Source organism: Lissotriton vulgaris, chromosome 2_2 (assembly GCF_964263255.1).
Source record: "Lissotriton vulgaris chromosome 2_2, aLisVul1.2, whole genome shotgun sequence".
NCBI lineage: Eukaryota > Metazoa > Chordata > Amphibia > Caudata > Salamandridae > Lissotriton > Lissotriton vulgaris.
The window spans coordinates 338,133,120-338,154,626 of record NC_141688.1 but is presented as its reverse complement, the minus strand read 5'-3'; the positions used below and the strand labels follow the sequence as shown (position 1 = coordinate 338,154,626).

Sequence of the window (21,507 nt, the reverse complement as noted above, 5' to 3'; positions counted from 1 at the left end):
GGTAAATGGTTGCGTATCAAGACATATTTTTACAATAGCTACTCAGTAAATAATGTCCCTGTAATTATTTCTCTTATATGGATATCCTAAAGATCTAGCCCTGCTTTGGTCCTTCAGCAGTTACAGCTTCCTCCCCTGCTCTGTGCTACAGTGTACATTAGAGCGGAGATCGTTATTTCTAATATTAGAGGAACCACTACAGCGCCAAGAGGCCCTCCTGGGCCAACCGTAGCGCTGGATTAAGTATATTTCTTCCATTAATTGATGCACATTGCGCAGGTTGCGAGAAGTTTGTTGTCATGTATCTCACTTCTATGACTCCTGGTTTTGTGACAAGACCTCTTTTTTTGACCCGTCTTTCTTTTCAGACGCAGCCTCACGTGAGCCATGGCGGACGGAGGGGGCACATCTGGGGACCTCCTGCTCTACGCCCTGGAGGATCTCACCGAAGCTGACTTCAAAAGGTTTAAAGATAAAGTATCCGAAATCAACTTCAAAGGACAGCGAAACATCCCACGAGGAAGCCTGGAGAAAGCAGACACAACTGACACCAGGAACCTCCTTGTACAGTTCTATGGCTCACACTCGGCCATTGAGGTGACCATCCAAGCCTTCACCGAGGTCAGCCTGATGGAGGCGGCAGCCAGGCTCAGAGGGGAGCGACAGCGAGGTCAGAGGGGAGCACACAAAAAAGCCATGGAGCATGGATGGAGCACATCTGAGAACCTCCTGCTCCGCGCCCTGGAAGATCTCAACGGTGATGAGTTTGAAAGGTTTAAGGATAAATTATCAGAAATCAACTTCAAAGGATGGAAAAACATCCCAGGAGGAAGCCTGGAGAAAGCAGACCGGATTGACACCAGGAACCTCCTTGTACAGTTCTACGGCTCATACTCGGCCATTGAGGTGACCATCGAAGCCTTCACCAAGGTCGGCCTGATGGTGGCGGCAGCCAGACTCCGAGAAGCCATGGGGTATGGATGGAGCACATCTAGGGACCTCCTGCTCCGCGCCCTGGAGGATCTCAATGATGATGAGTTCAAAAGGTTTAAGGATAAATTATCAGAAATCAACTTCAAAGGACAGAGAAACATCCCAGGAGGAAGCCTGGAGAAAGCAGACCAGATTGACACCAAGAACCTCCTTGTACAGAGCTACGGCCCGGACGCCATTGATGTGACCATCGAAGTCTTCTCCAAGGTCAGCCTGATGGAGGCGGCAGCCAGACTCAGAGAAGCCATGGGGTATGGATGGAGCACATCTAGGGACCTCCTGCTCCGCGCCCTGGAGGATCTCAACGATGACGAGTTCAAAAGGTTTAAGGATAAATTATCAGAAATCAACTTCAAAGGATGGAAAAACATCCTGCGAGGAAGCCTGGAGAAAGCTGACCGGATTGACACCTGGAACCTTCTTGTAAACTTCTACGACCCGGACTCGGTCATTGAGGTGACCAACGAAGTCTTCACCGAGGTCAGGCTGATGGAGGCGGCAGCCAGACTCAGAGGGGAGAGAAACCAAGGTAAGGGGGGGTGCGATCATTCACGATCACACCCCAAGGCCCATCTTGATGGTCAAATTAAAATCATTTTCACAGTTTTTTTCATGTTGAGAATAATAGAAAGGATTTTTCAAAGCCAACATAATTAGGCAAGTCCACACTGCAACTCCTTGAAACTATATTTGCTCTGAGATCAGCTGGAAGCCCCTCAGTGAGTCGTCTTTGCTGCTGCATGTTGTTGTTTGTTGAGGCTTGTGCGGTGCGGCTGCCCCTCTGCACCCCCACTGACTCCACCGCGCCGGGGCGTCAATCAATGAACTCCGTGTAGTATGGCGAGAAGCGAGTAAGCTCATGCAGTCCAGCGGGACAGCTGTAAAGGGGACCCCCGGCCCTCTCAGTCCTTTCCCCCATCCATGAAGTGGGACGGACCACTCCGCACCGTCAGCGATGAGACTGGTACTACTTACTGCCCAGACATCGGGGTATTCGTTCCAGGGGCGAAGGTATTCCTAAAAGTCTCCCTGACTCCCTGGAGCATCATGCACGAGCTTCCAAGCCTTGACTGTGAGGAGGTGATGTGACGGCTGAGGGCCTGAGTCACAGAGGTACTTACACGTAGTAAAGTTACGACTGCAGAGTCGCTCCACTCGGGTGGAATCGCCACACTGCAGTTCTCGGTACTGAGACTCCTCCGAGTGCGGATACTTTGCCGTCCTAAGTTTACTACAAGTAAATAGTCCCAGCGTCATCCAGCAGTTATCACGCCTGAGGGAACACGTGGGATGTCTGATGGTACAGAACACCGCTTCAGTAAGGCGCTCCTGGCTTCTCTCAGCTACCTACATGGGCCTTGAAGCCTGGGGACAGTCACAGCTCGTGCCTCACACCCGTGTTCGTACTAGTGACCTCGTGGTAGAGGTCCCTGATACAGCAGAGCTGCCTAATCACACACAAGGTTAGTTTCTTAAAATGTAGACAGGATCGACTAAATTCTGTAGTAGAGGCTTATTTAGGTACTCAGAGACACAAGTGAGAAATGACATGAATGTAAGTATGTACATGGCATTTCTATAGCCCAACCCTGGACAAACGGCAGCGGAGCGCTGAACAGGGTCAAGGCCCAGCAGAAGGACACTGAGAGATAGGAGAGGTAGGTGGTTGTAGATGGGTTAATGCGTTATTATGCAGTGTTCTTTAAAGAAGCGTCTTCCGCTCTTTAATTAATTGCCGCAGCTTTGGGGCAGTCCTCATAGATAAGGGGATGTTATTCCAGATACTGGGTGTATAGATGGATAGGTCCTGCTGCCTTGTTTTTCTGTGTTCACTCCTTGGTCTCTAGATTGATGTCTTCCTGGTTGCACAGGTGCCGGGAACCATCAGAGATGTGACCTTCTTTGCAGCATAAGCAATGGTCCCTGAGGATTTGTAAATTATGCAGCTGGCTCTGAAGATGATGCAGGCCAGCTCGGGGAGCCAATGGAGTCGCCGTGAATTCCTGACATCAGGATGGGAGGATGCACTCATATTTGTTCAGGGTCTGGAGGAGACTTGCTGCAGGGTGTAGGATGACCATACGGGGTATGCGTATGGAGCCTGGAAAGGCATGATGCAGGGTTTATTGCCATTAAGGTAGAGAGCACAAGGGCTTGGCCAGTAGTTCTGAAATTGTGTTCTGCAAGAAATGTTCCAATTCCTTCACAGCTGGTACCAGGCCACCTATTTTTTGCAGTGTGTTTATTGAGGGTTGTGATAAAGTGCCCTCTTCCTGCATCGTCGCCCCCACTTTTTGCTGAATTGTTGATGTGCTTTGACTGACTGTGCCCTGGGGTCCTGGTAATCAGGTACCCAGGGCCTGTGTTCCTTCCCTAAAACTGCATTGAAGCCTAAACCCAATTGGGCTCTGTAGGAACTGGGATCACCAGTTCCCCGGGGGTAGCCTGGCTCGAGCGGGTAGGCACCCGTAAGCCTAGGTGTAAAGTGACTACACAGCACACGCATCCACTGAGACAATAAATGCACGCACAGACTGAGACCACACCAGTATAGTTGATTCAAATAAGCAAGTTTTATCTAGAAACAATAGCAGGGCAATCAAAAATCACAGTAGTAATAACTTATTATCGTCCTTTAAAAGCACAGGTGTTTCATCACTCGGCCATAAATACTTAAATTAATAAATATTAAATATTAAATAACCATAGGCCTGGCAACAGCATTGCTCCTAGTCAGCACCTGCAAGGAATTCTTTATAAATACATTTAAATCATATTGCATTAAGCATCCATAACCATTTCCTTATGTAAGCAACCATTTCACTTAGTGACTAAAGGCATCCAGGAAACTTAGTATTAGACAAAAGTAAACCGACCATTCAGTAGGAGTAAAACATTTCATGGGGATTGTAAAGGGTCGTTCAGCAGAGGTAACCACTTCCTCTAGGCAGGGCAAACAGTTCTTTAGGCCACATTAACCAAGGCATTAGGCAAAGATACACCTTTTGTATATACCAGCTACATTAGCCATTACCATACTCCTAGCAGGGGTGTTCTCCTCTGGCTTAAAAGTTACTAGGGCCTCCGCAATGCTAGCGTAAGTTTCGGGGCCTGGCATTCCTGCAGTGACCCTTAACAAAAATGAGGGGCCGACGGGGCCCAACACAGTCTCCCGCGGGGAGGGGTGATCTCGGGGCCTCCCTGGGGGGTTTTACCTCTTTCCTTCATCCCTCCTCTGGCCCTTTCGGAGGTTTGGTTGCTGGAGGGGGGAGGGCTCCTTCCCTCCTGAGTGTCTCACTGATGGGGACGGCTATGGAGCACCGCAGGACTGCACTGGGCCCCGCGCCGATCCTAGGGCCGGCCCTGAGGGTGTAGATGGGCGGAGGGGGCTCCTTTGCTCCTTGGAGCCCTCCGCAGGGTCGCGTCCTGTTCTCGGGCCCACAAGCACGTTAGAGGCCCGGGAACCAATTGGCCTGGAGGCACGCTGGAGGCAGTGCCTGGGATCCAATGAGGGCGGAGGTGCTCCAGCAGCCGCTTATGGCAGCGAGGCCTGCAGGGGCACGACGCTGGTGGCCAATCCGAGCGCGGCGGGGGGCGGAGTCACTTTCAATGCCCCCATCACGTGAGGAGAGTTTCAGGCTTCGGGCCTAGCCAGGCCGACTGCGGCATGTCAGGAATTCACGGCGGCCCTCTCCTCGCTCCGGGGGCCGCCGAGGGGGGTGAGAAAGGCAGCGCCGGTGTCCTTGGGATCGCGCTGGGCCGCGACAACGAATGCAAGGCTCACAGAGCTCCTGGACAGGGGCGGTGAGTTGTGTGGCTACCTCAGCGATAACGCGCGTCAAGGGTCCAGCAGGGAAGCGCCTAGCAGTGGAGGCGCTCAGTCCTCGCGGCGCTTTGGGGACAATCACCACAGCGCCTCGGCCAGCAACAGGAGGCGGGAATCTAGTGCTCCTCACAGGCCCAGCGCTTGAGCAGGATAAGCAGTCCCAGTTCAGGCAGGTCAGCGTTCTAGTGCCAAAGGGGGAAAAGAGCGCTTCACAGGTAGCCCATTTCACCTCAGGTTCAGGCTGGCTAATAGCTCAGGCAGAGTAGGACAGCAGAAGGGATAAAGCAGGACAGCGCAGGGGCCTCAGGTTACGGCAAAAGGGCACTGAGGTGACACAGCCCAATACCTGGTTGATCCCAGTAGTCCTGGATAGCGCAGGGGGGCTTCTTCCTGGTGCTGGTTGGTTCTGGCGCCCTTCTGTGGTATTAGAATCTTGGTTTCTTGAGGAGAGGGGGGGTGGGGTGGTGAGTTGAAGGCTTTCCTCAGCAGGTCACTTCAGATGGTTCCTGGGTTCCCCTCCTGCCGGGCCAGATCAGTGGGCTAGTTCAGTGTTCCTCACACAGCTTGGTGGGCAGCGCCTAAACCCTGCCACCCCCAGTGGTATAGGTTCCTGACTAGGCCCTCCCGCCTAAGTCTCCTGCGTTGGGTCTCCCAGGTAAGTGATGCCCCAACTGACTAGAAAGTTTCCCTCCCTTTTCTTTTATAGTGGCAGTTGGCAGTGGGCAGTTGGTGACCACTCCCCTATTCTGGAAGGTTCCAGGAGCTTCCTCACTCTAGCTATGGGCAGGCAGGCAAGCTGGTATTGCAACAATGGTTGAGAGTTCCAGCCAGCTCCTGGCTACTAGAGTGCGTCTAAACAGACCACGCTGCAGTAGCAGGGGTCTGTGGCAGCCATGTTGGGGGAAGAGAGCACCTGCACCTTAGCATTGATCAGCAATGGGAAGGTGCCCAGAGACCTAAGTCCAACCAAAAAGAAGGTGGGAAAAATGAGGCAAAAGCAAAAAAAAGAGGAAGACCACCCTAAGGCTGACAGGTCTAACAGGCTCTCTCTGACCACATGTCAGTCCCTGGTAAATAGTACCCTAGGTACCCAGGGCACTGTGACCAGAGAATGCTCCTAAGGGCTGCAGCACCTACTGTGCCACCCTCAGAGGACCTGTACCTTTTCACCCATACACTCCTTTGCAGGCTGTGTGTTTGGTGCAGAACAAAGTGAAGAGTCGACATAGCACAGATCCCTGTGTGCCATGCCTACAACCCACTGACCTGGCATAGATCAGCCACCCCTCTAGCTGGGTGCCCTCTGCCAGTGGTGAGGGTACAGGTGCATGAGCCCTGTGCCCCTGCAGTGTATCGAGACCATTCTCAGACATTATAAGTGCAGTGCTGCCATTAAGAGTACTTGGTGCAGGGAGTTTGTCATCACGAACTCCACAGCACCATAATGGCTGCACAGAAGACTGGGAAGTTTGATATCAAACTTCTCAGCACATTAAACTCACACTGATGCCGGTGTTGGATTTAATGTAAAATGCACATAGAGGGCATCTTAGAGATACCCCCTGAAAATTGACCCACCTCTAGTGTCCTGCCACCAACAGACATGTTTCTGGACCCCTGGGTCGAGAGCCTGTTGCTCTCAGGGGCCTGTAACAATACACATCCTGGGTCGAGGTGCCAAGTCACCTCCCCCAGGATGGGCAGTGTGAGCAGTTGGCCTGGCATATGCTGTCCATTATTCTCATGGGCACCTTGCACCAGTCCAAACGACCCCTTATTGATGGTAGGTTAAAGACAACTTTTATAGAAAGCTATCCTAGAGGTAGCTGTGGAGAGCAGCCTTAAGCTAAGTCTTGAAGGAATGTATAGCAGCTTGTTTTACCAGTCTACAATCTCGTGAACGACCAAATGAAAGGAAAACCACACCAGGTATATATATAAATGGACACCAAACACGACATGTTTCCATGCAGCCATTCCAAAGTAAGCATTTACTGCGAGGTTATAATGCACTTAAAGAGTATATGGTCTGGCTGCATCACAGAACAACCCCCGAGAATAGGCTCTGAATCATGCAGAGGTGTCCTGCTCATGCATGGGCACCCTCTCACACAAAACCAAGCACTCTGACTGCTGGATTGATAAGGCCTGCCGTAGGAGTGACTGATAGGTGAATATGTGTCAGTGATTAAAGGTAGATATAGGTAACCTATATCTTAGTAAGGGGTGCATGCACCACCTTACTGCAGTAGCAGTCCTATGGTGTCATTTTGGAAGGTTTCCCAGGGGTGGCATAATATATGTTGCAGCCCCTGGTAGGTATCTGGGGTACCTATGCTCTTAGTACCTGATGTACCATATATAGGGACTCACAAGGTACCCCAGTAACCAAACTGGAGTGTACCTAAAGTGCAGGGAATCCTTTTAGAGAGGAAGCAGCTAGGGTGCGGTCCTGGATAGCAGGGCCCAAGCCAGACTAAAGTCGAAAAACAGTGAAACATCAGCAAAAAGTGGGGGTAACCATAGTAGGCAGCAGCGGTAGGTAGGGGAGTACCTGCCGGGGCGGTGACGTGGGGAGGGGGTGGGGGTTAGTAATGTATGGATAATGGAGGTTTGCAGGTAAGTAAACATTTAAATAAATCAAACGAATTTCGTTGCGCGCACTGCATTGCATTTGGGGATGCAGTGCGCGCAACAAATTCATTTGATTTATTTAAATGTTTACTTACCTGCAAACCTCCATTATCCATACATTACTACCCCCCACCCTGCCCCTGCCCCTCCCCACGTCACCGCCCCGTCAGGTACTCCCATACCGTCCGCGGCTGATAGTAAGCAGATAATACTCTCCTACACAACCCCCCCCCCAAACGCAGAGACATTTAACTAACCTTGACCATTTGAGTCTTCAGGTTCTAAGTGGAAATATCTGGAGAGTCCATCTGCATTAGCATTGTTACTCCCAGGTCTATGTTCCACTGTATAGTCCATCCCCCGTAGGGAAATTGTCCACCTCAAAAGTTTGGGGTTTTCACCCTTCATCTGTTTTAGCCATAAGAGGGGCTTATGGTCAGTCTGAACAGTGAAGTGAGTGCCAAACAAGTTTGGCCTCAGCTTGTTCAGAGCCCAAACCACAGCAAAGGCCTCCCTCTCAATAGCTGACCAACCTTCTGCTCATACAAGCTACTGGCTGGTCCTGACCTTTATCATTCAATTGGGACAGCACAGCCCCTACCTGTGAGAAGTTTGCCTGATGTGTGATGTCCACTATTCTAGTGGGCACCTTGTATCAGTCCAAACAACCCTTATAGTGATGGTTGTAAAGTCAACCTTATAGACCAGCTATCCTAGTGGTAGCATAGACAAAGCAGTCTTAGGCTAAACTCAAGAGGGCATGTGAAGCCAGCTTTTTTACCATATGTAACCCCTTTAATACCAAATGAAAGGACACCACACAGGTTATATATAAAATATATATGTATATATTACTAAACTAATCCTTTGAACTCTTTATGAGGTCAAAGGCACAAGCACATAACAAGATACTTAATTATCATACAATAAGTTGCACAAAATGCAGTAATGCCCTAGGGGCACTTCGAACCATATACTAAAATAGTGGTATAAGAACCACGTCACAAACAAAGGATAGGCCTAGGGCCTGGAGAATCGCTGGGGCTACGCTGTACTACCAAAGGATAGGAAGTAGGAGGGCCACGGGATGCGCGTGCCGTGTCTTTACACATACGCGAGTTACCATAGAGTTAGAATGGGAACGAAAGAAATGGAAATTAGTTCTTTTAGGGCACTTCCGATTGGACTCGGAGAAAGCTACTTGAAACTTGGACACTAGGATAGTCAATACCCACAGGAGTACTGAAATACTCGCGTTACCTCACCCACAGGAAGCGGGTGTGTCAAAGTGTGTCGCGTTTCGTCGCTGAATCCTATGGAGCCGTGAAGAAAGATGCTGCAGGCGACCAGGAGGGAAGTGTCCGGTTGTATCCAAGGGCGGATCGAGGATGAAGAGTACCTGAAAGCAGAGGGGACAGAGTCCGGGTCACTAGCCAGTGACCAGGATGGAACCAGGACGGAACCAGGCGATGTCGCGAAGCAATCAGGTGATGTTGTGAAGCTTGTCTCTGCAGCCACATGGACAAGGAGGTGTCGATGATGACCAGGAGCTGGATACGGACTGTCTCACAAAGGCTCTTGCTTGAATTGGAGACAACAAGCTCTGGCAAAGGCAACCCACGCAGGAATCGAAGATGGCTTCTGGATCAGACCAGCAAGGTCTGATGGGCTTCTCCTTTTCAGGGAAGCAGGGGCCAGTCTGGAGCAACCAGACCAGTGGTGTAAATTTGTAGGTTCATCATCACAGAGGCCACTAGCCAACAGGCAAGTGACCGGACAAAATGCATCGAGCAGGAAAATGCAGAAGGGCCCCACGCAGAACTCGTGGAGTGTGGAGGGCTGATCTTCGGTGCAGTTGGTGATCGGGGCTGGGGCTTCTCAATCCCCAATACACAACTTCGAGGGTGCCTCAGAAGTTGCACGGAAAGCAATTCGCTGGCTTTCCAAGATGGCTGGTCCCTCGTCTCTCGATGCATCCATGGGTCTCAGCTTTGCTGTGGCTGTTGGAAGTCTGGAAATCCAGGTCTTGTCAGGCTCTGTGCTCAGGCTCTGGTGGGAGCATCGACAAAGCAAACTTTGATTGCTTGATGGTGCCTGCTTACACAGGGTGGTCACTCCTTGGCCACAAGGGAGATTCTTCAGTCTTCTATCTTCAGGTAGAACGTCGAAGGTCCAGAGTTTCATTTTGGGTACTCTGCCAGTGTCGACAAGAGATGCCGTTGAGGTTCAGCTCCCTCCTGTTTGCCTTGGCCATCGAGCCACTGGCATAGCTACTTCGTCTGGAGGGCAGAGGCAGAGGCGTAGTGGTGGACAGCTGTAAACACATAGGGACAAATTCACGGGCCCGTGTGCCACATTTGCTCCACCGTTTCATCACTTCTGTGACGCAGTGGCGGTGTAAACCATGCACCATGTTGCGCTCTATTTACAACGTGATGCATCTAGGGAGATGTGTCACGTTGTAAAGCCCTGCTCCACAAGAAACCTGTGCTTCATGTGGGTGTACCGGAGCAGGGGGGGGGGCGTTCCGTTGCAGGAACGCCTCAGAAAAGTACCTGAGTGAAATCTACAAGATTATCCGACGTCGCTGCGTCAAAACCTTGCGCCTGCTTGAAGCAGGCATAAGGTCTGACTCACCATGTTGAGGATAGGCCATGTTGGAACAGTGCTGGAGTTGTGTCACGCCCGCAACACAACTCCAGCACTGTGCCAACCTTACGCCGGCAGATGCGTCACGCATCTGGTTATCCTTGCGTTTGGGGCCCTCTCTGGCCTCTGGTTCAATTGTGCCAAAACCTGCCTGTTCTCAGTAATATGTGGGGCTCGACTGCCGCCAGAAATTCTCCTGGGTCTGATCTGGTCTCCTATGACTTTGGAACCTTGGTTACCAGATATACCATATGCTCGAAGACCAGCGGGACAGCAATCTGGTTGGGGTTCTCCCCTCCCTTAAATCAAGCATCCCCTTCTGGAGATCCCTCAGGTTGCCCAGTATGGCTTGGGTAGTCAATTTCAAAATGGGGATGCTTCCAAGTTTGCTCTATTTTTCATCAATCACACATTGGGGTACCAGTCTCTTTTTCAAGCAACCGGATGCCCAGCTCAAGTAACTGATTTGGAAAGGGGGCCGCCACAGTGTCCCTTGAAATTCTCCTGCAACTGTCGGATGAGGGGCGTCTGGGGGCCCCTGACTTTTAGTTATATTCCCCAGCGGCGTAGCTTCAATGGGTCACTAGACGGCTCAATGGTGCCAGCCATCAGGATCTTGCCCTCATTGGGCTGGAGCCCAATCAACCCAATCAAGGAGCATTATTGCCAAAATTGCTCCCATCGGCAGTGGCAATTTCCCACCTCGCAATCCTATTGGTGGCGGCCCTGAAATGCTGACAGCGGTGCGTAGGGAACACAAGAGCAACGTCCCTTTATGCTCCCGCTTTACCGTTGGTGAGATTGCCTCATGATAACACCCTCTACTTTTTCAGGGCCACGCAATGATCCAACTGGATGGATGCCGGACTCGTGACAGTATGAGACTGCTATCACTAAGGCACCTCACTCCCCCTGGAGTAGATAACGACCCAAGGGTTTCAGACAAACTAAGCCCTGAAGAGAGCCTTTGAAGACCTCTGAGTTACGGGCAGAGGGACCCAGAACTCATGCAGGGGTCCAATTGTTGCTGAATCAAATATAAATGAAGGAGGCCCCCTTAACTGTCAGTTCCGGGACAGGGGAGAATGAATCAACAAACAAAGAGGTCCCACAATTGACCCTGATTGGGTAATACGTTCTTATAGGTGCCCAACGTTATACCTTTGCAAATACCAATCGCACATTGTTGTACTTGAAGCTTAAGGCTCTATAAGTCTCTAAGACGGCAAACACTTAGATATAGACAGTAATTATCTGTAGGTTTTGTTAGGATTTAGAGAAGGACAAGACGTTCAGGTTTTAGGAAAATATAACAATGTATATTTATTTCAGAGTAAAAAAGTCATTCGCAAAAAACAGGTAAATAAAAACAATTGATACAGCAGCTAGTTTAAAAACATGGTTAAAAACATTCAATGATATCAGCAGCAAACAAATAGTTCATACATTAGGTTTATAAACACAACAGATTTATCAAAAAATATTTTACAAGAACAGGGGTCGACGCAGCGTTTCGGTTTTAGGAAACGATTGGAAACCTTCTTCAGGACCAAGTTCTTAGGTGTATAGTAACTTTGCTCCCAGTCACTCAGGGGAGATTTGCTGCCCAGTTATATTATTGGGTTTCAACTGGGTTGCATATTGCCAGATATACATATAATGCGTATTTCCTTGTAATATCTCTCTGGAAGTTCTTACGGTAGAGGTAGGAGCCACCGATATGTGTAATTCATAGGGCCAGATTTTTAATTACTGGATCCCCAATCCAACACAGCCTTTTCGTGTGGTGCTGTGTGGTGCTGTGACGGATCCGTCTATTACAGACCACGGAAGGACGCTAGCGGTAGGAGCAGGGAGGCCGAATCTTAGGACAAAGTACAAGGAGCAGCGCAGTATTATAAAGCAGCGCTCATCAACACAGCACCACACGAAAAGGGGAGGGGCCTTAAGCAGCTGTTTGGGAAGGTAACTGTATACCTCCCCCCCCCCCCCATCTTACGAATGAGCACACTGCAACCAGCTGATTGCGCCCCTGTCCCCCACCACCCTAAAAATACCTACATTCACCCGATTCAATGTGTACATCTTTATCCTAACCCCGTCAATTATTAATCTATTAGGGAATAAAAAACAAAAAACATTGAAATCCCTGCGTTTCTACAATAATGCGGAGCTTCAAGTATTTTAAAAAATATTGCCCCGAAATGTTATATATTTTTTTTAATGCCTCTGTTGCTCTTCCGCAAACCATAAAATAGAAGGGTAAATGCGTCCATAGTACCACAGAAGTGCGTAGAGCTCATTTAACGCCCATCATCTTATCGGACGTGAGGGCTCTAAAAGCATGCAAACTCACAGGTAAAAAAAAAATAAAAGCAAAAAAAACTATGAGATACGTATAAGTCTATCGATGGCTACTCATAAACAACATTCTGAGGAGATCAACCTATTGATCTCCTCGTCACTTGAATCACAAGGCCCCCCACTGCCTGCAGCCCCCTGTACTTACCTACACAAGCTGCAGACATCAGAGCGTGAAGATTTACCTACCAGAAGGGCACGTGCTGAGTCCCTTCAGAATGACACGTGGAGGGATGTATGACGTTACAACGCATACCGTTACAACTACCTACCATTACAACGCGACCATTACAACGCATACCATTACAACGCATAGCGCTTAGAGGTGCTGGATAGTGGTAAGTATAATTTACTATTCCAACTCCTGTCCCCGTGGACACTAGGGAAGGTGTTGGATAGTAAATTAAACTTATTCCCTATCCTAGAGCGCCCCCCAGCGCAATGCGTTGTAATGGTATGCGTTGTAAAAGTTGCGTTGTAATGGTAGGTAGTTGTAAAAGTTACGTTGTAACAGGTGTATACCCACGTGGAGCAGCGAGTGTGGCCGGAGGACCATCTTGGAGAAAGAAGGACAGGCAGGAATCTGCCCACGTTCCCTCCACCTCTGACACTGTCCCCTTCAAGTGAGCTGCAGGCCCCGGGGCAGTCAGTTTCAGAGTTTGTTTACTTATTTCTATCTTTCCTCCATTTCAGCCCAGTCTCAGTGACTGCACGGGGTCTTAGAGGCAGGCAGCAACGCAGCAATGCGGGCACCATATACTGTGACGCTCCACGCTGATGAAGAATAGGACTTTGAACCCAGGGACGAGAGATCTCCCTGCTCTGGGGCTTGAACTTCTCTGGGGAACATAAAATGCTGCCGTGACCTATGCTGTGGACTGGGCTCTGCTGCACTGGGGCCTGCCGGGCTGGGGGCACTGCCCGGCCTCCGCAGGGCTAGGGTCTCTTCTGTACTAGGCTCCCCTTGGGTCAGCACTGCGGTACTTACCTCTGTTGAGCTGGGCATTGCTGCACTGGGGCCTGCCGGGCTGGGGGCACTGCCCGGCCTCCGCAGGGCTAGGGTCTCTTCTGTACTAGGCTCCCCCTGGGTGAGCACTGCGGTACTTACCTCTGTTGAGCTGGGCATTGCTGCACTGGGGCCTGCCGGGCTGGGGGCACTGCCCGGCCTCCGCAGGGCTAGGGTCTCTTCTGTACTAGGCTCCCCCTGGGTGAGCACTGCGGTACTTACCTCTGTTGAGCTGGGCATTGCTGCACTGGGGCCTGCCGGGCTGGGGGCACTGCCCGGCCTCCGCAGGGCTAGGGTCTCTTCTGTACTAGGCTCCCCTTGGGTGAGCACTGCGGTACTTACCTCTGTTGAGCTGGGCATTGCTGCACTGGGGCCTGCCGGGCTGGGGGCACTGCCCGGCCTCTGCAGGGCTACCGTCTCTTCTGTACTAGGCTCCCCTTGGGTCAGCACTGCGGTACTTACCTCTGTTGAGCTGGGCATTGCTGCACTGGCCACTGGGGCCTGCCGGGCTGGGGGCACTGCCCGGCCTCCGCAGGGCTCGGGCACTTCGATACCTGGCACTGGAGCTCCGCCTCAGTTGGCACCACAGGTTGAGGACATGTTTCCTCCTACTTTGCACCAGTCGTGCGACTGGCCCATTAGGGCGTCACTTCGAAATAGGATTGTTAAACGCTTCCTTGGGATGGTTCTGCCTGTCATTTCCTGTCTGTTCTGTCTGTGCAAGCGACAGGAATTCAGCAGCAGTTTGTGCGTTGGTAGTTTATAGACACAAAGCTAATGAAGTATTCTTCTGCGAGTTGCTTTGGTGATGTTCATGATTTTGAATTTGTGTCCATGAGATATTGACCGTGTTCTGATTCTCAGTTTTCAGGAGGAGATACATGGTGCACGTTGTAGAGCGGTACAGACTGATAAAAGACAGGACCGCCCGGCTGGGTGAGACGGTCCCACTGCAGAGAAGGTACACCAAGCTGCTGATTGTGCAGAAGCCTCGCGGCAAGCAGGAGCGCCAGCACGAGATCACATCCTATGGAAAGAAGCACATTGAGATGATGGACAGCCTGGCCCATTCCAAGCACTGCATTCATCTAGACGCCCTCTTTGACCCCATGAAGGACGGGCGCAGACCCAGGACTGCAGTGCTGCAGGGTCCTGCGGGCGTCGGGAAGACCATGACAGCCAAAAAACTCATGCTGGACTGGGCTCGAGGAGAGATCTATCAGGGACTGTTTGATTACGCGTTCTACCTCAGCTGCAGAGAAATCAACGAGGTCAGAAGCGACAAAAGTCTCATTGATCTGATTGCAGCCGGGGGCCTCGACAGGGAGTTACCAGTGGGCGCGCTGCTGGCGGATCCCAGCAAGATACTGATCATCCTTGATGGCTTCGATGACCTGAAGTTCTCTCTCGACTTGCAGGACGACCAGTTCTGCAGTGATCCGCGCCAGAGGAATCCTGTGGAAGTCACTCTGAGTAACCTGTTGAGAAGAAACCTCCTGTGGGGGTGCTCCATGATCATCACCACACGCCCGACGGCTCTGGAACGGCTCATGACGTGCATCAAGGTCAAGGTTCACATTTGTGGTGAGATAATAGGATTTACAAAAGAGGACAGAAAGTCGTACTTCAATGGTTTCTTTGCCAATGATGAACAGGCATCCCGAGCCCTCGCCGCGGTGAAAGACAACGACACCCTGTACACCCTGTGCTTCCTCCCCATCGTCTGCTGGGTCGTGTGCACGGGCATGAAGCAACAGATGGAGAGAGGCCAGGACATTGCATATTCTTCAAAGACCACAACATCGGTCTATCTGTTCTTCTTGTCCACTTTGTTGAGGGACCACAGTGGGGCTTCCGTAAAGACCATGCAAAGCAGCCTGAAGGGGCTCTGCTCCCTGGCACTCAACGGCGTCTTAGAGCAGAGAATCCTCTTCTATGAAAAGGACCTTAGACAATATGACCTCGAAGCGTCAGACATCCAGTCGCTGTTTCTCAATCAGACCATCTTCCAGCAAGACAGTGATGCCTACGCAGCCTACAGCTTCATCCACCTCAGCTTTCAGGAGTTCTTTGCAGCCCTGTTCTACATCCTTGACGTGGATGTGGGTTCACCAAACCCTCAGAGGGATTTAAAACAGTTATTGAATGAATACAGTGAGGATACCAGAGGCCATTTAATGCTAACAGTGCGATTCTTATGTAGCCTGATCAACAAAGACCTATTGCCACATGTGGAGAAAGTCCTGGGCTGTAAAACATCTCCCAGCGCCAGAGCTGAGCTGGTAACGTGGCTTCAGGAGCCAAAAGAGGAAAGCCTGCTACTGGACGTCTTCCACTGCTTGCAAGAGACTCAAGATGAAGAGATTATTTCCAGCACCATGGACAATATTCAAAGCATTGATATAGCAGGCTCCGAGTATAGGATGGTTGATTTCAAAGTGCTTTCATTCTGCTTGAAGCATTGCCAAGGAGACAAGACTCTCAACATGTCAAACGTAGACTTCGGACTAAAAATTCAGGAAGTCATGAGGCCCGGCCTGATGAAATGCTCAACTCTCAGGTATGTGCCTTTGTATGTTCACCATGCATGTTTTATATTTAGGTGTGTGGCTCTGTGTACATTTAGTAGGGCTCTGGGAAATGCTACTTTGCTGGTGATGAGCTTGCTAGAACGCGCACAAGAGCGCGCGCGTGTATGCGCGTTATAGCCAGCTGATCGCAGGCAAGGTAGCTCTTGCGTTGATGCGCGTCACACTGGCGTTTTTTTTATTTCCTTTCGCGGCCGCCAAGTCTTTTGCTTATGCTGTTCATCTGTTTATTTTCCCCGCAAGGTTGAGATTAGTAACCTTGATTATAGAAGCACTCTTGTTGAGAAAGCTATGCTATGCTATTAATAGTTTCCCTAACACAAGAGCACATGGGGTATCCACGGAAACTAACACGGGCAAAAGAAAACTCCATAACGCTGTCCCAGGTCCAAAACCAAACAAGGTTCCCGACCCGACTTCATCCCTAATGAAATATTTGACGGGTCACTTAGTGCTACAGAGAACCAAATGATTCACGTTGAGGAGGCTGGAAACAAAGAGTCGCATACTCTGACATCTGATAGGAGCATCAGGTCTCCTACTTATGACTGACGTGATGGGGGGTAGAACCTCAAGTATTGTCCTTGGGTCTTTCCAATGGCTCTAATGGCTGTGTGCAAGATGGGAGTCCTCTAAGGTCCAGCCTTGTTCTGTGTTTTATATTGTAAAGGGCGGATCCCAGGCGGCCTCGCCTGGTACCCTGCACCCCTCCTTCGTAGGTCAGACTTGCTTAGAAAATCAGAAATTCCACGAGATATTTTATGAGTTTTCCTTCATGAATATGTTTGAGGGAAGTGTCTTTGGCCATTTATCACAGAAATAATGCTGACATTTGCACCAAAGTACAATATTTTTGTTTTATGTTCTCAGGGCGGACCCCCCCATTCCTGAGCCCCCTCAGAAAAAGCAGGCTCGCTAGCACAAATTCCTTAACCCCTCTTGTGCCCCACCTCTTTCAAATTCCACCAGCTGCCACTGAAACAAACAAAATACTAACAAAAGAATTCTACTAGAAGTCAGGAGAAAAGGCTAGTAAAAGTCACAACACAGGAGTTCTATCTAGAACACGGATGGCAGGAACGAGGGAATGAGGCGCAGGGGGCAAGACTGTGACGAAGACAGATTTTGGAATGTTGACACGTATGGAGTTTGAGACTTCAAGCTCTTATGTAAACCACCAGTGCTGACACCTCTTCCAATGACTCAGGATGCACACAACCGCCATCTTGTATTTGCAGGACACGTAGAATCACATTATCCTTCCTAATCTGAGATCCATATTGTTTTGTCCTCCAGCCGCTAGATGCTCAGACCTTATACATATATCAGTTGCAAACCTCTTCCCTTTTTTCTATTGTTAAACGAAGTGTGGCCTCAAGAAGTATGAATGCCTGTGGGTAGGTCTACCTCTTGTCCCCAATGTTTGTCAACAGTGCTTGTAGGAGGCATGCGAGATCCACAGATTCCACTGCTCAAGACACCTCAGTAAGTTCTGCACAGACTCATGGTTCCCATTCAGCGAGACATAACAGTTTCCATCACTGTAAAGTTTCTATCATTTGTGGTTTTTGGGTGAGAGTCTGGAGCTCTCCTGCTCATGTGATTGGTCGATCATTTGGAAGGCCCTAGAAACCTTCACTTGCCCTAGCTCTGTGTTGTACAAACTATAGGTACAGGCGCAGTCTCTGGTCAGATCGTACATGAGGTCGAACACAGGCCCTTGCAGTGGACGCGTCAGTCCACTCTGGCACCAGACCCGGCTCGGGACATTACTATGGCCCCTATCCTGAACGACCACTATCACTGGGATTCTCAGGGTTACACCAAGCTCTACAAGAGAGTAAGCGAGAGGTGATTGACTTTCATCAAACAGCTCATTTTAAATTCACCAGCATTTATAATGAGGGCAAAACTGAGGCTCCAGTGGCCAACTGGACACTGTGGTCTGAGTAGAAACTCAGCAGTTTCTAAAGCGGACACCAATAAAAGGGCTGGAAACAGCAAGGAAAACTGCAGGGTCCAAAGAAGGGTACAAATAGAGTGGCCAAAACAAACAAGAAGAGATTTCGTTATTCCTACTAAGAAAATATTCGACTACTTTAGGTAAGTGTTTGAGAATACGCCAGATCGCACCCTTTTGACACATTAACATTTTTTCTGGGATTTTTCTTCTGATTTATCAGTTATTATTTAATATCCTCCGATTTTTTTACATTTAAGGGCCTAATGAAAATATTTCTCAAAAATAACAAGCCGTTGTAACCGTTTGGCAGTTCTTAGCACCCGTGAACATTTCTTGAACCATCTGTTTAGAAAATGATTATTAAGCAGAAGGAGCAAAATAACCATTTGGTGATGGACTCACAGACGGTAAGTTGCATTCACTGAAGTGTGGACGTGGTTTCTGGAGACGTGAGTGCCATTAAACGGGGTCACGCCTAGATGCGACATACCCCCGAATGTACCCATTCCGTGTTTGCCAAATCGTAATTCACCCCGTCGTTCCACCCCCCCCCCCACCCTACTTCCCACTTGCACCTCCTGCAATCATGTCAGCCAACAATGCCGGTTAAAGTAGTGGTCGTTGTTGGCCGCAGTTTATTATTATTAAAATTGCAATATTAAAATTACCATATTCAATTTTCACTATTACAAACAAATACTGGTTATGCAATTTCTTCATTTACGAACTGTCCTCATCAATCATACATGAATATTAATAGACCCATGACACCGTCTTGTGAGAAAAAGGTGTCAGTTTTCTTCAGTTCGTAAATGGCACTTTGCAACCAGTTCCTTGTGAATCCTTGTTGTCCATTGGTTGGTTGCCCACGCCGTCTGCGTGTCGTGGAGGGGAGCTTTTTCCCACTGGAGTTAGGTCCCCAGCTCGCTACCATTTGCGCCCTGCCGTCCGGCTGGGTCTGGGCCGCGAGTGCCGTCTCCTCTTGGTACTCCCCTCCTTGCTGCGGCCAGGTCACCCTGCCGTGCAGCATTGAAAAGTGTGTGGCCCTCTTCCTACACACCGCCTGCCAGTGTGTATCCTTAGCCAACCATTGTAGGATTTCCGCAAACACCTGTGCCCTTGTCCAGCCCTGCGACTTCGCTGTTCCTTAGGTGTGGGTGGGTGGGTCTGCAGATCTTCTTGTTGCGCCGCTCTCCCAGCTCCACGAAGAAGTTGTGGCCTAGCTGGGAGAGTCGGCGACTTAAATCCCCCTGACTCTCCTTAGGGGGCTTCGGTGTATCCCCTGATTGGGGGATTTGAATAAGGCGGGGGTGCAATTGGGCGCCTCTTAGGGGCGCCCAGGCCAAAGGTTACTTCCGACCGGGCAGGCTGGTGCGCTGCCCGCTTCCGCTGGTCTCCGGGCGCTTTGGGGCGCCCGGAACCAGTTTCACCACTGGTTGGGGCACCACGTGGGTTATGGCACCAGCCTTCTAGCCTCCCCCCCCCCTGCGGGAGGGTGCGGCGGCCTCTGCGATAACCCCCGAATGTACCCATTCCGTGTTTGCCAAATCGTAATTCACCCCGTCGTTCCACCCCCCCCCCACCCTACTTCCCACTTGCACCTCCTGCAATCATGTCAGCCAACAATGCCGGTTAAAGTAGTGGTCGTTGTTGGCCGCAGTTTATTATTATTAAAATTGCAATATTAAAATTACCATATTCAATTTTCACTATTACAAACAAATACTGGTTATGCAATTTCTTCATTTACGAACTGTCCTCATCAATCATACATGAATATTAATAGACCCATGACACCGTCTTGTGAGAAAAAGGTGTCAGTTTTCTTCAGTTCGTAAATGGCACTTTGCAACCAGTTCCTTGTAAATCCTTGTTGTCCCATTGGTTGGTTGCCCACGCCGTCTGCGTGTCGTGGAGGGGAGCTTTTTCCCACTGGAGTTAGGTCCCCAGCTCGCTACCATTTGCGCCCTGCCGTCCGGCTGGGTCTGGGCCGCGAGTGCCGTCTCCTCTTGGTACTCCCCTCCTTGCTGCGGCCACGTCACCCTGCCGTGCGGCATTGAAAAGTGTGTGGCCCTCATCCTACACACCGCCCGCCGGTGTGTATCCTTAGCCAACCATTGTAGGGTTTCCGCCACGCCGCAGGGAGGCTTACGTCTTTCTGCGGCTCCCCCCATCCTGTTTTTTTTTAATTTTTATTTTTTACTTACAGCCTGTCATCGCCAATGCACCCCACAGGTTATCCCAGAAGACTTGCATTCCTCTATCGGAGAGGTGCACCCCGTCTTGGCCGTACAGCTCTGGACGTCCTGGGTGAATGAGGCCGTGACGGATTGAGTCCATGCCGTTTGTGGCACAGAACTTGTGCATTGCGATGTTCAGTTTCCTCCTTGCGTTATCCACCGCTTTGTGTGAGTCAGCGCCTCTCCAATGTTTTCTGCTGATCATCTCCGACCAGATCACCGTCGTGGGACCCAACCACGTTGTTGTCGTGGTGAGATCCTTCTGGATGGCCTGCCCCAATACTTTGCGCCCTAGTTTCGTCAGGTCGTTGCCGCCGAGGTGGATGATCAGGGTCGGATGCCACGCCGAATCTGCCAGTAGGCTGTCCAGGGTTGGCAGCAGCTGCTCCCATCTCATCCCTGGTTGTCCCACCCACCGGATGTACGTCGCTTTGGGTCTGGCTGCCGCTGCCCGACCGTCGCCACCATGACTCCATTCTGGACACGAATGAATGTCCCACCACCCAGACCAGCCGCGGGCGTCCCCCTGTCAAGAGAAAAGATTCTGTTAAGGTGGCCCACTGCACACCTGGGTTTATCTTCTTTCGATGCGGTTATGCATAGTTTTTTTTTTTTTTTTTTTTATACAGTTGTTGAGCTCCGGTGGCCTTCTGCGCACCGGAGTATCGGCGTGTCGGCGGAAAGTGGGCATTGCCACAGCACCCTGCTGTGCGGCATCCCAAGGTGACTCCCCTTTTTTTTTTTTTTTTTGGGAACCTTTCCTTCCCTTTTCTTTTTTTTTTTTTTTATATCAGGTGTGGCCGTATGTACGATTTGTAGGCCCTGGATCGCCATCTGCCCACAGCCCGTATCCGATCCTCTGGCATGCCATGCTGCGATGCCGTGGTTGCTGCCCCGATCCTGAAGGAGTGCGGGGCGAAGGCTGCTGGGTGGAAGCCCGCTTTTCCGAGACCTTGGCGCATCACAGCTGTGAATTGGAACCTGCTCAGGTTCCTCCCGTCGCGATGCCTGAAAAGAGGGCCGTCACCCACCGGACGGGCTATCATGTATTTGAACAAGCAACACACTGCGCAGAGCCCCGTCTCGGGGATGCAGTGCAACCTAATTGTTACCCCTTTTCGTGCCTGGTCTGTCTTAGACTGCTTTAAAGTAATCTCCACCGCTCCTGCCAAAGGTTTAATGTCCCAGGCCTGGAGGCATCGCTGTGCCGGGTCCATCTTGTTGGGCGCCACTAGCTCGCTTATGCG

At 50.5% G+C, this 21,507-nt stretch overlaps 1 protein-coding gene across 1 annotated transcript; it reads left to right on the top strand.

Moving 5' to 3' along the window:
* The first annotated feature begins 387 nt into the window (after positions 1–387).
* On the top strand, positions 388–20,338 carry LOC147729437 (NACHT, LRR and PYD domains-containing protein 3-like). The gene is made up of 3 exons (XM_086959849.1): positions 388–1,522; positions 14,334–16,029; positions 20,230–20,338. Exons 1-3 carry the CDS (start codon positions 388–390, stop codon positions 20,336–20,338), a joined length of 2,940 nt encoding a protein of 979 aa, XP_086815975.1.
* The last annotated feature ends 1,169 nt before the right edge of the window (positions 20,339–21,507 follow it).